Source organism: Typopeltis vanoorti, chromosome 6 (genome assembly GCF_054136105.1).
Source record: "Typopeltis vanoorti isolate ZY-2024b chromosome 6, IOZ_Tvanoo_1.0, whole genome shotgun sequence".
Lineage (NCBI taxonomy): Eukaryota > Metazoa > Arthropoda > Arachnida > Uropygi > Thelyphonidae > Typopeltis > Typopeltis vanoorti.
The window spans coordinates 64,799,867-64,816,901 of record NC_143554.1 but is presented as its reverse complement, the minus strand read 5'-3'; the positions used below and the strand labels follow the sequence as shown (position 1 = coordinate 64,816,901).

The 17,035-nt window shown below is 33.5% G+C and overlaps 1 protein-coding gene across 1 annotated transcript in view; it reads left to right on the top strand.

Moving 5' to 3' along the window:
- Positions 1 to 4,989: 4,989 nt before the first annotated feature.
- The window catches only part of LOC150105501 (uncharacterized), a 117,591-nt gene continuing 105,545 nt past the window's right edge, over positions 4,990 to 17,035 (top strand). Inside the window, exon 1 of the mRNA XM_090393975.1 lies at positions 4,990 to 5,161. Within this exon, the coding sequence (XP_090250101.1) occupies positions 4,990 to 5,161 (172 nt within the window). The remainder of the gene's footprint in view (positions 5,162 to 17,035) is intronic.

The window sequence follows — 17,035 nt, the reverse complement described above, 5'->3', positions numbered from 1 at the left end:
TATATATATATATATATTCTTTGTAATTATGTTCATGCCTATTTGGCATTCTTTAAAAATGTATCGAATAGAAATGTATGAAAAAATAAAGAATTGTTCTAAGTGAAATCATCACTGGGCTGTAGCTGCATACTTTTGTATTTCAGTGAAAGTAAGTTATTTTGCCACTCTTTAGATTTAAGTTTTTTATTTTTTCCCTGGCATCCTATTAATTATGGCGCCCATTTTTACTTGACGGTTCCACAGAATTTTCACAATTTCGGAGATTTTTAAAATTAATTCGCATCTTATTTTCAAATTGTCGAATTTCTGATTTCTTTTGCTTCTGTTTTAATGATGTGTTTACTCTCCCACTTGCTATTGTCACATAGCCCATCTGTCATAATTAAAAAAAAAAAGTCTTGATAGGTGGATGTACTAAATACACTAAAAGAATGCAACAAAAATATACGGTTTTATTTTCTGAAGGGCGTCTAGGTTGAAATAACAGAATAGCATTAGCTTTAATTTTTAGCCACCGACTTCTTCCATAAAAAAATCGATTTTTATTTGGTTCCCCCTTGCAGTACTCTTTTGGGCTTCAGATTCAGCGTTTTTTTTTTTTTTTTTTTTTTTACTTAGCATAGTCATCTTACTTAGCCTTAGAATAGTCCAAGAATACCGGTGACCACTTCATTGTGTTTTTAACGAATGTAAGGTGCGTTTTCCTCTTCCTCTTCTTAGGCAATTTATATATATATATATATATATATATATATATATATATATATATATATATGTAGATGATTTATATTTATAGAAACATTTATAGATGATTAAGAAATGCATTCCGACTTCAGTTATATTGTTAAAGTTATTTCCTTTGTTCTACTAAAAATATAATTCTTCAATGAAATTAGTCGTAGTGAAACTTAATATCTTTCTGTTTTGTTTTCTCATCATTCTACCTAATGATCTTTAGTGTGTTTGTTGCGCACTTCGTGTTGCACATAACTTTTCATTTTCAATTTTCATTTGTCATATATATAATTCGTTATTTCAAAGAAAATGAATTCCATATGTGAATTCCAATACTGTTGAATTATTTAAAGAGAGCGTGAATGAATTTACATATTTTGATAGCTTGCTTGCTGAAGAATTCGAGAGTCGGTATCAATTTTATAAATCCGATTGAATAATAATTACAATTTAAATGAATATACTGCCTAATCTAACCTTTCCTATTTAAATAACCTGATCTTCTTATTTTTTTTTTTAAAAAGAACTTACTGAACTAAATTTATTTATGAAAATTTATTCATTTACTGAGGATAGGATCAGCTACTTTTCTTTTCTTTCTTTCCCTGAAGAAGTGAAAAAGCAAAAAATGCGTTCCGAAACTCACGCTCCTTTTGGTTATTGGTATTTTAAAAGGAATATTTTATTTCTAAACTTTTGTCACTGTTGCTAGGAATATTTTATTGATGCTGTTCAAAGATTATTAAAGAAGATCAAAGTATGTAAACTTAAAAGATAAGATTCTAACTATCAAACTTTATCAAGTGGCGAAAGAAATATCAAGGAGAGAGGAAAAATTTCCTGCGTTGTATTAGAATAGGATGTTTCGTTTGTTCACCCTGCAAAAAAATGATGGATTACGTAGATTGCTGAATTTTTTAAATGGAAATTCTGCGACTGAAGTAAAATAGTATTCTGGTGGCGTATACGTTCACCCGTAAATATTGAAACCCCGAACACACACATGCATGCATGTGCATTCAGCGACTAAGTACGAAGCAGCTGCTGATCGATATTTTATAAACTTTCTTACTCTAAAGGGGCTGAAATTCATTTAACACCACAAAAAATATAAATTTCAAAGTGCAGTATTTCTGAATTGTCAAACTGAATTTCATCGAATCAGCTACACGAAATCCAATTCTCTTGTGACGTAATTTACCACAAGTTCTCTTTCTAACAAAATATTATTTAGGTGTTGGTAGGAATTTATTATTATGACTAATTACTGCGATTTCTTTTAAGTTATTCATTTTATGTACTTCTTAGATCTTTCACTGCTTATCACTGGTTTATCTAATATTCTGATATGCTTGTGTTAGCTATATTAGTCCTTTCCCTTAAAACTTGCGCAAGCATTATTTGTGTTTACCTTTCAGCGATTTGTATGGCCAAATTATGTATAGTTATAACATAATTTATTCATCTTCATAATTTAAATAAAGTTTGAATTTATGAACGTATAGAGTGTGGAGTATTTTAGTATGCACACGTCATCAATTTTTTTTTCGGTCATTACAAAAAAAAAAAAACTTGATACTCGCGACTGAAATGTCATGTTAAATCCCATATATTATTTGCTCCTAGTTTCAACTGTTATTTGCGCAGTTGTTTATTCTCGCTGTTCACATCATAGAGTAGTCAGTTTGATAGTAAGATAGTCAATTAAGTGTACCAAAGCCTATTTGGTTCTAATTTATAGACTGCGTATTTGGTTCGTCATTGTACTCTCAGCGACAGCGATTTGTGATGGTTGCGACTTAAATCCCGAATTAGATTAATCGCACACTCTCAAGTAAAAATCTACAGAAAATTCATAATTTTCTTTTTTAAAAACATTTCAGTCATAACTCTTTTGAAATGCTGTTTGCTCCAACTAATACAAGGATTAGGATTCTCAATGATGTTTTGTTTATCCGTTTATGTGCAGTATTATTTGTAGAATACCTTAATCTATATCTGTAAAAATTTCCCATTTTATATTTATTTTATAATTTTTCCTTAAACTTCATAAAATAACACCTCTAAAAGGGATGTTAATTGCTTAATAATGACATACCATTCTCAGGTTGGCTATATGATTGGAACATTGTCTTTTCTGGTGCAGTACTGATATTCTTGATTGTTTTAAATTATTTTTTTAATAACGATTTATTAGTTATTTCATTATAGTTTTGCTCTGATTTCTCTTCTGATATCGAAACTCCTTTTACTTTCCAGAGACCAAGTTTGGTTGTTGACAGGATTTTCTTTACTCTAAAATTCCATTTTTTTTTCTCGGAAAATAGACAAACGGATCTGTGAACTAACATACTCGACTACAAAATAACAGACGCTCCTTCATTTGTATGCCAACTGCTAATCCAAACCAACTCCATATATATATATATATATATATATATATATATATATATATATATGGAGGGAGATATATATATATATATATATATATATATATATATAATCATTAAGCTGTTTTTCTTTCTGTAAAATATAAGGGATATTATGCATTCATTGGGATGATATTTTATAATTATGTAATTATTGATTCATTGTCAGTTTTTAATGATTTAAATAAAGCTATTTATTGTTTTTAATTTGATATCGATTAGCTGTAACTTCTTTATGCACAATCTTGAAGACAGTCTGTTTCAGCCTTTACTAATCTAATTCTTTTTCTCACTGTTTTCTCTTCTGTTAGCAGAGAAACTAACCGCAGATTTAATTTTTTTTTTTTATGAATATTTCTAACCCATGTTATTCTTGGTTTTCTATTAAATCTTGCAATATTTGTCACCACGCGACAATGTGGCAACTGTTTCCTCTCCAGCATTTAAAGTTTCTCAGTGTATCCTTCAATGAAAGATGGCTGTTTTTTGCGTTTTCTTTCTTAAATTTTAAGTACATTCGATCTTAAGTTGGTGCCATTCACGATGGTCTCTCAATATAATTATAAGTAGGTCTCTGTTATTAAGTGTTGCTAACTAAAATCGGATATTTTTTGTGACTCCCATCTGCGAAAGGGTTGTATACCTGTGGTACATTAGTACCGTGTGCAGTACTAATGTATTGGCTATGATTTTTTTTAATTTTAAAATTGTATTTAATTTTTAATATTTCTTTTTATTAATTTTTTACACCATCCAGAAACGCTTTAGACAGTTATGAGACGTTTAATGTCCATTGCCAATCACGCGATATCGCGGGATGCGAGTTCTCACCAAACGGCCGATCACGCATTATCGCGTTGACGTCGCTAACTAAATAAAAAAATAAAAAAAATTTGGCCACCACACGAAATTCCAATTTTCAGCCTGGCAATGAACGATATACGATATCGCGTGATGCGAGCTCTCACCAAACGGCCGATCACGCGTTATCGCGTGGACATCGCTAACTAAATAAAAAAAAATTGGCCACCATACGAAATTCCAATTTTCAGCTTGGCAATGAAAGTGTTAAGTGACATTTTCAGGTCACTTAAAGCTTCCATTAAGTGGGACGGTGAAATTCATTTCTCACTTGAAGACCCATCACTGGCATTGCCGGATTTGAATCCGCAACCTGTTGGTTGGAGAGCAGTGTCGCATTGATCTCACCAGTTTCGAATTGAATTCTGTATGCGAAAAAAGGGCCAATACGCGAATGGAAATAGGATTTTGTGACAGTACTTTTTTATTGCGAACTATTCAGTTATATTTTTGTACACTTGAATTTCACGTGACATTGAGAACTTTTTAGAAATTAATTAATCCCTTAGGAAATGGTTCTGTTTTTTCCATACTGAATGAGATTTAGTTTTGTATATCTTGATTTTCACGTGTTATCGTGATTTTTTTTTCTTTTAAAAGGAAATGGTTTTTACATCAGCAGAAATTATCTCCTAGACTTTTTTTTTAGCAGTTCTGTGATTTTGTGTAGTGTTTCTTCGCTGGACTTTCCCCGCCAGACTCTTTAGTCATTTCTACGATGGCATTGCAGTTCTCTCTCTCTCTTTCTACTCATTCTGTAAAATAAAATTTAAAAAAAAGGCCTTGAAAAATGTCAACGGTTTATTTGAATTTTGTCAGGTTGATGGAATCTTCAAGGTACGTTTCAGACATTTGGCAAGGATATGTCATTTTTAGGATTGTCTTTACATATTGAGAATTATGAGCATTCCCCTCTTCTCTGGCCAAGTTCCTAAAGTTGTTTATTTTTCGTGTAGGAACCATGTGGTCTACTGTTCAAGCTGGGTCCACGAAGGATCAAGGTGGAAGTACAAGTCAGGCCCCCAGTTCTAGATCGAAACACGCCATGTGCGCCACCCAGAATGGCATCATGTACTTGTTAGGAGGAAGGAGTGCCAATCTTCCTCTCAAAGACCTCTGGAGGTTTGATCCAGGTTGGTGTTCAACTGTAATTAATATTATGATAAGAAAATGTTTTTAGTATTAAATTTTTCGCAGCATTCATAAAATACTACTTCAAAAAAGTAATTTTTATGGACATAAAGATTTGGAGCTCTTCCACTTATTGACTTTCTACCGTTCGTTTATTATTGTCACTATTTTCCCCACCTCCTTTTTCTCCCCTTCACCTTTCTTTCTGTGATGTGTCTTTGTCTTCTTTTTGGAAACTCTTCTTCCGCTCTTCTTCATACTCTTTCTTTCTCTTCCCTGTCATTTTATTGCCTTGTCTTTTTAATGTTCTTTTCTAAAGTCCCCCAATTTCTGAAAACGAAGAATGGCATGCTTGGCGTACTTGAATTCATTACCATAATATCGAACAAGGTTCTATGCATGTGCTTATTGATAACGATTTTTAAAGCAGATTCCATTAGCATTTTAATGGGCCTTTTCTCGAAACAGTAATGCAGGCATTAAAATACATTAGCAGAGTAATACAACAATTCCTACGATGCTTGTCCTTTGTGCTTTAAGCCTCTTACACTCCTTTTCAGAGCATGAAAATCGACCTTCTGTCATCATCCCAAAGTAATAAAAATAGATAGAGTGCTTTTCGAAACAAAACTAAGTGAAATCGCGTATTTCGTCGTGAATCAGCCGTCTGATCTTGATTGCCACCATTTGTTGTAACCGTTTGCTTTTGACACTCTTCATCTAAACTAGTGATTATTTGGAACGTGATTTGTAATGCACATAGGATCTCTAAAAAGCACACATTAATAATCATCTTGGTTTAGGTTAAATCCAAATATCGATTCCCTTAAAATTAGTGCATTTTTTAAAAAAAGATAATTTCGGTGTAAGCCGGAATTGATTGGGTTGAAACAAAACCTGGGACAGCTTGCTTTTCTCAAAAATAATTAAGATGTCTGTAAAGTTAATAAAAATATTGGAATGTCTAAAAGATTCAGTCTATCCGAATTTATCTATCTTTTACATTTCATAGTTCTCATGTGATTGTTTTTATTTAAGTATGAATTTTGTGTTATTTTTTGGCGGTGTTTAAAGTTTGAAAACTAATAAGAACGATAAGTGCTCATACAAATGTACAACAGTTTGATTTTTCTCTTTCTATTCGGATTAAACAATATCCAATAAGCGTTGAGTTTCTGACGTTTTGCTCGCCAGTGAAAGAAGCCCCGTTTTTAGGAGGGAATTAAAAAAAAAAAAGAAAAAGAAACAGCTGCCACACCTTTCGTATGAGACCGAAAAAGTCGGGAACCTAGGCATTTTTCAACTGAAAGGGTAGATAGTGTCATCGTCGCGACTGTACCATGAAGACACTCTCCTCCAAATTAATCGTAACTGATTGTCATATATCCGTGTCTTATTTGGTGATATCGCATAACTGCATCTCTTAAACCATTCTATATTAGCTCCAGAAATAAAAATAATACAGACTCGTTTATTATTCGTTAACATTGTACTTTCACAATATGCTTATAAGCATTTACACAATCAGAATTTTAGACGCATTTAATGTAAGTACATTGCTACTCTAACATAACCTTAAATGTCAATGTTGTATTGCCTTTGTGACTGAAATGTTGAAGTGGTATAATGATTGACTAGGGGCTGCGTTATTCAGATTTACAAATTTTCTAATTTGTAGGCTATAATCGTCACTTCTGGAAAGAGGGTAACATTACTGCGAATTATTTGGATATTGTCCATATCGAGAACCGAATATCACATGTTAAGAGTTTCATTAATTAAAAAAATCGTAACATAATTGTATTTGCTAATGAATATTGTTAATTAGGTTGCTACTATTCTGTATCGCTTAGAGCCTATCTGAATATTACTTACTTTCTGTTTACAACAGACTTTGAACTTTGGAAAGCAGTATAAACATTAGAATTTCTCTTACTCACTTTGAAATGAACCAGAATATTAAACAAAACAAAATAATAATAATAATAATAATAATAATTTTTGTTCAACTAGCAACCTAACCTTAATTTATTGTTAGCATTGGGGTTTTTGTTTTTTTCCATTCACAAACACGTTAGGGCAATAAATTCACGAGGCGAATTTATTGCGTGTGTGATTGTTAATTGTATGCGTTTCCGTCACCGTTTTGTCTGGTTTACTAGAGGAAACAGTTGGTGTCTGAGACAAACCCATGAACTTTTGAGATCGAACAACTGAGCTTCTTATGAACCGACCTGGAAAATGTTCTTTTTCTACCTTACCAGGATTTGAACCATGATCTTTTTAGCCAGAAGATACATGTTATATATCTTTCAGCTGTGTATCGGAGGCAACGAATATTCAATGTTTATTTTCAAATTACATTTTTTTTTTTTTTTAGCGTGGAATTTTTTTTTTTTTTGTTGCACTCGTTCTTGTTGCATTACAAAAAAAAAGTCATAATTTGATCGCGTTCCGAATTAATATTTAAACAGTATCATATCAGTTTAAGCGAAAAATGGAACGCCATCTTCTGTATGAACATCTTCAGTTTTGCTGCAGTATTACCTGTCTGATACCGGGCGCTTGCAGCGTAGCTAAGTGAGTTGAGTCACTTTGCTTGCGGTGACAGACATTGCTGCGATGGCTTGCAATTCCCTCGAATTAACTATATTCAGGATCGATTACCGTGATCGATTTGCCGAAAGTAGGTCAGTCGGTCAAGTGCATGACATCAAATTAAAAGTATGTAATGACTGTTTTCATTTCATTTCCCCCCCCCCCCCATCCTGTTGTGAGTATTACACTTAATGGTATTCCGAACCGTAGGTTCGTGTTGCTTTTAAGTTAATGCATACCAATATCTAATAAGGGTGCTCCATTGAATAAAAAGTTTGCTTAGATGTTATGACGTATCGCAATTATTTGAAGAAGCACTCGGAGAGAGAGATGGAGAAAGAGTAAAATTTACTCTTATTTCTACATCGTAATCTCTAGAGCCACCGTACGCAGTCGGTATAGACAAAGCCCTTTGGTCGGAAAGACCAGGGTTCGATTCCCGTTCGTGATGTGAGGAATCTTTATCTGGAATATTTATAGAATATTTCTATTTAAAGGTAAAGAGACAAAAACGGTTATTCTATTAATGAGAGGCCACTTACCTTTGTATCTGTCTGCGAATGCCTGAACATTTTCAATTTGTGCAGCCATTCGGAAGACATGACGCTTGTTCATTTCATCGTTATTCTATAAATTTCTGCGGTGAAATTTGAACCTCTACTTTAAACCTATCCAATTCCAATTTTTATTCTAAGTTATTTTGAATATTATTTTTCCATCGGAATTTAAAACTGATTGCAAAATCGACAGCCGTCAGTTTTGCAATCAGTTAAAAGAAAAAAGAATACAATCATATTGCTCGGTACTTTCAGACATCGTAAAAATCGCTACAAAACAAAAACTGATTTAATTTTATTGGCGTAAGGAGAATTTTTCATTCACTACACTTAAAAACAAATGTAAATCATGGCACTTCTAAATTGCAGTCAACATTTTCTTTCTCAGTACTAGGCTCACTCTTGTTTATATTTTGTTTTAAGACATATTACTCATTTTAGATGAAGGATAAAATAGTACACAACATAAGGGGTCGAAATCGATTGAACGATGCTATCAGTAGTGGTTCCATTGGAATTTTGTTTTCTTCTTCCTGCTTTGTGGTTCTCCATTTGGTCGGATTCTTGCAGAATTCTCAAAGGAGTAGCAGTAAGAATTAACCGTACTATAAAAATATCCAATTTGGTAGAAAAATTGAAAGAGAGTGTGTGTTTCCATAGAACGCTCAGGAAACACTTTCGTATACTACTCCCATCATTTTAGTCCCGTTGGGTTGAAATTATCATGTATCTACTTGTATGTACGCATGCGTTAATTAATGAGACAAACATTCATGCCCATGGTGGGATTTGAACCCGCAGCTTATTGGATCGAGAGTAGATACATCAACCACTCGGCCAACCAGGCTGGCACAACTTGTCTACCTGGATTATATATTAACACTTGGTAAGTTTGGTCGAAAACAGTTGAGCAGTGCGATCCGTAGTGCACCTGTAAAGGAGATGCCCTTAATTTTTCTCCCCTCATTTTAATCCGGTTGTGCTGAATCTTTCTGGAGGCCTTTAAGTCCCCCATCCGTGAAATTCAGCGTCAGGATTTTTATTTTTATTATTTTTTATTATTTTTTTATTTTTATTTTATTAGATAATACAACAATGTATACAACAAGATAATACAACAATGTATTACTCTGGGAATGATGAGAACAAACATCGACATGGTGTAGCTGTAATAGTAGATGAAGAAATCAATAAATCAGTACTAAATTGGATTCCATTTTCTGAAAGGATAATGCTGTTACAACTTAAGGGAAACCCCGTTAACATAAATATCATCCAACCTTATGCACCCACAGCTGACAAAAGTGAAGAAGATGTTGAAGAGTTTTATGAACACCTAAAAGAGATTAAAAACCTAACAAAGAAACATGATATAAACATAGTGATGGGTGACTTCAATGCAAAAGTAGGAAGAGGGGGTGATGGAGAAATTGTTGGCGAACATGGCTTAGGCACCAGAAATGACAGAGGAGATCGCCTAGTCCAGTTCTGTCAGGAAGAAGATCTAACAATAGCAAATACCTGGTTTAAACTTCCACCCAGAAGACTGTACACTTGGAAATCGCCTCAAGATAACCAACATAACATTATCCGAAATCAAATTGATTATATACTGATAAATAAAAGATTCCACAGTAGTATAAAGAGTGCAAAGACTTATCCTGGAACAGATATCTCATCATACCACAATCCCATAGTTGCAGAAGTACGTATTAGATTAAAATCAGCAAAAAAATCACGAAAGAAGAAAAAGAAAATTGATGTAGAAAAACTGAAAGACCCGAACATAAATAAAAGTGTCAGGACACAGCTTAACTTGCGATTACAACAGATTAACATAGAAGAAAATAAAAGTGTGGAATCTCTTTGGATAGCTTAAAGAATGCCATCGTAACAACAAGTATTGAAGAAGTAGGTTATGTGAATAATATAAAACAACAGGAATGGATGACAGATGAGATTCTTTCTCTTATTGATACAAGAAGAATATACAAAAACAAAGACCTAGCCAGGTATACAGAAACACATAACACCATCATCAAGAAAAAAATAAAAGAAGCCAAGGAAAATTGGATGAAAAATTTATGTACTGAAATTGAACTGCTTCAGAAGAAACATGATAATTTCAATCTGTATAAGAAAATCAACGAAATTTCCGGAAAACTGAGGAAAAAGCAAATAGTGTCTCTAAGAGACGAAAATGGAAAAATAGTTCTAGAAGAAGAGAATAAAGTACAGATTTGGATAAAATATGTAACAGAACTTTTCAATGATACTAGACAGAAGCCTATAAATATAAAGGATAACATTCAAGGACCAGCAATCATGAATTGTGAAATAGAGAATTCTATACGAACAAGTAAAACAGGAAAAGCCAGTGGACCAGATGGTGTGCAAACAGAATTTTTAAAATTAATAGAACCAGATAACATCAAACTTCTTGAAAAACTATTTAATGAAATATATGAAAGTGATGAATTTCCATCAGACTGGCTCAAATCTACATTTATCACTATCCCAAAGAAACCCAAAGCGAATTCCTGTGGTGACTTCCGACTTATTAGTCTAATGAGCCAAACATTAAAAATATTTTTGAAAGTAATTCAGAATCGCATTTATAGAAAAAGTGAAGAAACTCTAAGTGAAACACAATTCGGCTTTCGGAATGGTTTTGGTACTAGAGAGGCCCTTTTCTGTACCCAAATATTGATACAAAAATGCATAGAAAAACAGAAATCTGGCTTTATGTGTTTCATAGATTTTGAAAAAGCATTCGACAAAGCCAGACACACTAACTTAATAGAAGTCCTTCAACAAACAAGGCTAGACGAACAAGACATAAGACTAATAACAAATCTGTATTGGAATCAGTCAGCTACCGTTCAATTAGACAACATTACCACCAGTAATATTAACATCAAAAGAGGAGTGAGACAAGGATGTGTGCTCTCACCACTCCTGTTCAACATATACGCAGAGGTAATATTTAAAAAAGCATTGGAAGAATGTCCAGAGGGAATCACAATAAATGGAAAGATTGTTAACAACCTACGTTATGCAGATGACACCGTGCTAATTGCAGATAACGTTATGGATCTCCAAAAACTCATTGACAGAGTATACATAGAAAGCCAAAGAATGGGAATAAATATAAACATCAACAAGACAAAATACATGATCATCAGCAAACATCGAGCCTCATCAATGAAACTGACACTCAATGGGAAAAATATTGATCAAGTGTCAAGATATAAATATCTTGGTTGTTGGCTTAATGAACGGTGGAATCCAGAAATAGATATAAAGGCAAGGATTGAAGTTGCACGGCAGTCCTTCATGAAAATGAGAACACTATTCTGCAATAAAGACCTAAACATGAAAGTCAGATGCCGAATGCTGAAATGTTACGTGTGTTCTATTCTGCTCTATGGAGTTGAAACATGGACATTGAAGGCGACAACCATCAAGAAATTCGAAGCCTTTGAGATGTGGCTATACAGAAGAATGCTAAAGATATCATGGACAGAAAAAATTACCAATGAAGAGGTCTTAAAATCCATTGGCAAATCTAAACATCTTGTACAAATAATCAAGAAACGAAAAACATCATATCTTTGCCACATCATGAGAAACAGCAAATACCAACTTCTACAAACTATTTTGGTAGGAAGAATTGATGGCAAAGGAACTAGAGGAAGAAAAAGAATATCATGGTTTGACAACATCAAGACGTGGACAGGAAAGAGCAGCGCACAACTGCTCAGATTAGCACAAGACCCCAGTTTGTTCGCCAAGATAGTCGCTGACCTTCGATAGAAGATAGCACAATAATAATAAGAATTTTTATTTTTTATTTAGTCGAAATGGGTTTTACTGTGCAGTTGATTGTGTGTCATGTGAGAGGAGGAGACAAAGAAGATTGAGTTTTGGTATTCTATCGCTATTTTCAAACCACTAGAATTCTTTCATTAGTTGGATGTAACGCCCCCAATGTGGTAGGCTGTACATTCTGCTGAATGAAAGTGGCGGTGGTATTTCACTTAAAATCATGCAGTCACCTCAATTCGACTGTTGCTCCTAATGAATATTGAAATCAGCATAGTCATTGACTTAAAACTTTTCCGGTTTTCCATATGTGCTGGCTTTTTTGGTTTTGTATTTATTATACATTATTTTTGTTTTGTCTTTGTTATATTTAATCATTTTTTTACTTTTCGCCGTCAGTTCATTGATCATTTATTGAAGTTCTGCAGTTTCCTAAAAGAACACAAAAAATCATTGGAGTGTTAAAGGTTGTCATTGCAGACATGCATAAAAATGGTCAGCAGATAGATCTTTGATAGGATTAATAGTGGAAAGAAACACTACAGAACCTTAGAGAGGGAGAGAGAACGTTTTGGTAGAATCTGAGTTGTGCTGTTCAACAAATAACAGATACAACTTAGAATGAGATCGATCCATATCTACTCGAACCATGCTCAGCATTCGTTATTTCTCTTCGTAACTCACTTACTTCAACACTGTCAACAGAAATTTGACTGAACTGTTGAAGCTTGGTAAAAGGCTGCATCCCTAAGACCTGAATTCGAATCACGAACACGAACAGGGGTTTTCACGAGCTGCTCACGGAAATCCGAATTTTTTATTTTCGCAGAAGTGTTAAAGATGGGTAAACGTACATGTACACGACAGCGTTAATACATTCGCCTCCACCCGTAGCTCACTCATTGTTCAATTTTGAACAATCTAACCATACCTGCGCGTCAGTAGTTAGCAGATAGATATGTGATAAATCACTCATTACCGCAAAATTTCCAGCCAGTTCTTACTTTGTATCTTGCGTGACTTTTGATGATGGATAAGTCTTTGTTATACTGCTCAATAATTTCGCATTAAATTGCTAAGGGAAAGCAAACAAACCACCATATTAATCGCCAATCGAACAAAAGCGAACGTCCTGCCCATAACATTTGACTGAAGTCATTACGCTGTGCAATAAAAACGGGAAAAAAAACGCCATCGATAGTTGATAATTAGAACTTTGAGACACTTGCTGCTGTAATGCCATCTAGGATGCAAAAAATATAAAGTCCACCAAAGCACGAGCTATACAACCCCAGTAGCTCGTGCTTTTGCCATGTAAGTTATTGAGGCAAGCTAAGGCATTTATAAAGATTTTTCTTCTTGAAGATTCCCTTAGCCGGTCTCTTTATGCTTGCGGAAGGAATGCCCTTTCCTGGAAATTAGAAATTTTACTTTCATACAGAAGACACAGCACAATGTCCTTGGTGGGAATATGCATCTAATATTAATCACCTGCTTTTCCTCGTACTCTCATTTACTTTTGTATGGGCCTAAATAACAACCATTATAACGTTGCGCACCTGTCTTGCGAGTCCTAATTGTTAGAGCAGTCATTGAAAGCTGCAGTGCGTGACCTAATATAGGCCATTTTGAATAATGGATGTTCTACGTATTGTTGAGTGGTCCTTTGGTGGTGGCAGGAAATTAAATTCGCGTAATGTTTTTAGTAGTGATATGCTATATCACACCCTCGTAAACTGTTCAAAAGATTTGTCTCGATGCGAACAGGTGTACAACATTGAACCATTCTGCTACTCTCTTCTTCAATTGCGAGGAATTTATAAAATTTTACTTGTATGTGATATACAAGGTGATAGTCATGGAACATTCATTAGAAAAGGCTCCCTTCTTTGTGGAGCTGAAAACAGAAGGCATTTATGTAGTTGCTTCACAAAGACGGGCCCTTACTACGGCATGTTCCATGAATTATGGGCCACCCTGTTTGCCTTTAAGAAAAAATGTAGCATAGGTATTAAAGAATGAAAAAATTTTCATGTATTTATAAAAAATGTTTAACGTGTTAATTTAAAACTAGAACAAAAAAAATTTTCCTGTTTAACATACTTGTTTATAATTGGTCGTTTCATTGATTGAGCTTAAATGGCTGCAGAATTGCCTTTCGTTTGATGTCTGCTACACGTTGTGTGCTTGGACACTGAGGTAGAACTGGCTAAACAAGATCTCTTTTGTATGGATAACTAATAAGATATCCATCTTTAGAAACTGATTTTATATATTAGTTGTGTATGTCTCTTGTAGGGAAGGAGCCATTTTGAAAGTTAGAAACTTTTAGAGAACTAGTCGCACAGTTCGAAAACTATTTTTAGTTCAAGTATATCGAGAGAAACATATCACACTAATTCTCTAAAAGTTTTAAAATATTACTTCCTCAGCATCTCAAATTTACATTTTTTGTTTTATATAAGGCGTCACTCTGCCACTGAATAAATTTCACTTCATACAAATCACAAATCTTTTCAATCATTAAATGTTGTTATAACATTTGGGATGGTGCTCAAATGTTAAAACAATAAATGTTGCTCTTAATTGTTCTCTTCAGTACAGAAGAGCAATTCAGGTAATCAGTGAGCTCTCTCTCTTACACATTCACTCCAAGCAGTACAAACGAACGTCTTTTCCACATACGTGCACACTGCTTGCGTTTTCCTCCACTGTCCTCTAAATCTGTTAAAATACAGCGGCTATTCAACGATCCTTCACAGGTTAATGGCAAACGCAGAAGAAATTTTTCTCACTCGTCATTCTTTCTGCTGCGGTCTTTTCGAACAGTCTTCCCCTCTTATGCATTTCGTAAAGAGAACTATGCACATATCTTCAAATTAAGTGGGAAAAAAAGTTTTATTCTTGCTCCTCAAACTTTCAGTCTTTTCATGGCACTAATGTAACTATGCGTTTGAACAACTTCTGTAATGGGATTACCATAAAAATATAAGCAATACCAAGCACATTAATACTGTATATATTTTTAATCAAAGTAATCCCATTTATAATTCAGTCATGCGGACACATTCATTTGAAAATTAAACACATACACGATTATTGTATTGACCTATTGATAAGCGTTTATGTGAAAATAAAGATCATGCATCTAAGCGGATTAATGCAAGCGGTAATGCAATTTAACAGTTTACTGGCATTGCGTTTAATTAGAAATTGCACCCAACAAATTAAAAACTTTTTTTTTTTCATTCTTGTTTCCCTATAGAGTGTCGTAAGTAATAAGCTGCTTCCGCAATTGGTGTAGAAGTAATTAGGCGACTCCTTTTAAAAATGGTGTTCACCGGGTCTTATCTTGTGTTAACAGTTTAATATTCATGCAATAATAATATTAACCTTCATTGTGAATTTATCCATGTATAGAAATAATTTTTTATTTCAGGCTAACTGTAGAAGAATTAATATTTTAATAAAAGAATTATGAACTCTTCTGCAGAATTCATAATTCTTTTATTAAAATATTAATGAACTTTTGTTGTATATGTTCAAAAGAATCAGACTTAGCATCATTGCACGTTCATCCTTCCATGTAATTTTCCAAAGTATTCTTGTTTATGGACGCAGAAGTAGGAATATATGGTAATTCTTTCATGCGGAGCAGGCATGTACAACATATCTCGTGGGATTTTCGAAATAATATTAACTCCTTTACTTAAAAATGTATCTGTAGTTAAGAAGAAAATGAAATTATCAGTGCTTAAATATAATAAATATTCATTACTTAAATTAAGGGGATATTAAATCCCACATAGTTTTAAAACCGAATAAGAAACTCAAAGATTGGAATCCGAGAGTTTCTTGCCGAATATAGTAAACTATAAAGTATCCTTAATTTAAGTAATGTTTTCATTGCCGAAATGAAGCTTATTAGCTCTTTATACTTAAATAAATATTCATAAAATTGAGACATCAATTTCTACCTTAAAAGTAAATCACTGTTTAAAGTGTTTTGTTCTGTTGTTCATCTTTAGTTATAATGATCTGGGTTTGAATCCTGTCTGGAACCTGAGAAACTTTTTAAGGGCATTTCAAATGACTAAGATAGTGATTCTCATACTGAGGTGGTACGGGTTTTTCATACCTCAAGACAGGCAGAACGATTGGAGAATACATGCAGTTAGCTTTCATAATACATTGTCCTCCCAGTGCCCTAGTTCCTTCGACTTTTATTCCAGAGGAAACCCAAATTCTTGTCTTCATGAAGTGCAGTTCATTCTCGAACTTAAATTAATGCAGAAAAGAATTTCATTAAAAGTAAAAAGTTCGTACTTGGTTGAGGTCGGATTTTTGAATGAATAACTGAACAGCAAATATCATTATCTTCGAATCCTAGAAACTAGTTAATTTTTTCCCCCCTTTCCGAATGCTGGTGGAGCAAGCTTCACGATATTTGTAACTGGTGCTAAACCTAAAGATTAAAAATCTAAAAGTTAAAGAGAATATGCATAAAGAATGAAAATAACAAATAATTGATTTAACATATTTCACAGAATATGTCTTGTGAGAGGACAATGAATCCTAAAAAAAAGAAATAATAATAATAATTAAACATCTCTCTCTTTTTCTCTCTCTCTTTGATAAAGTTAATTTTAAATTAAGCGAACAGAAGACTCATTTAATAAATTACACCGAATAAATAGCAGTAATATTTAATATTTTTAAAAAGCTAATACAAATGATGTATTCGAAATTTTATAAGTACCTCATGTAAAATAGTTACGGAAAATTGAAAAACTGCTATCTCCGCTATAGTGGAAGTTGTACATGCTTGTTCTAGATAAACCTTTATTGACCGACTGCTTCATTTAAATATTCTTCATGAAAATAGTAAACACTTGC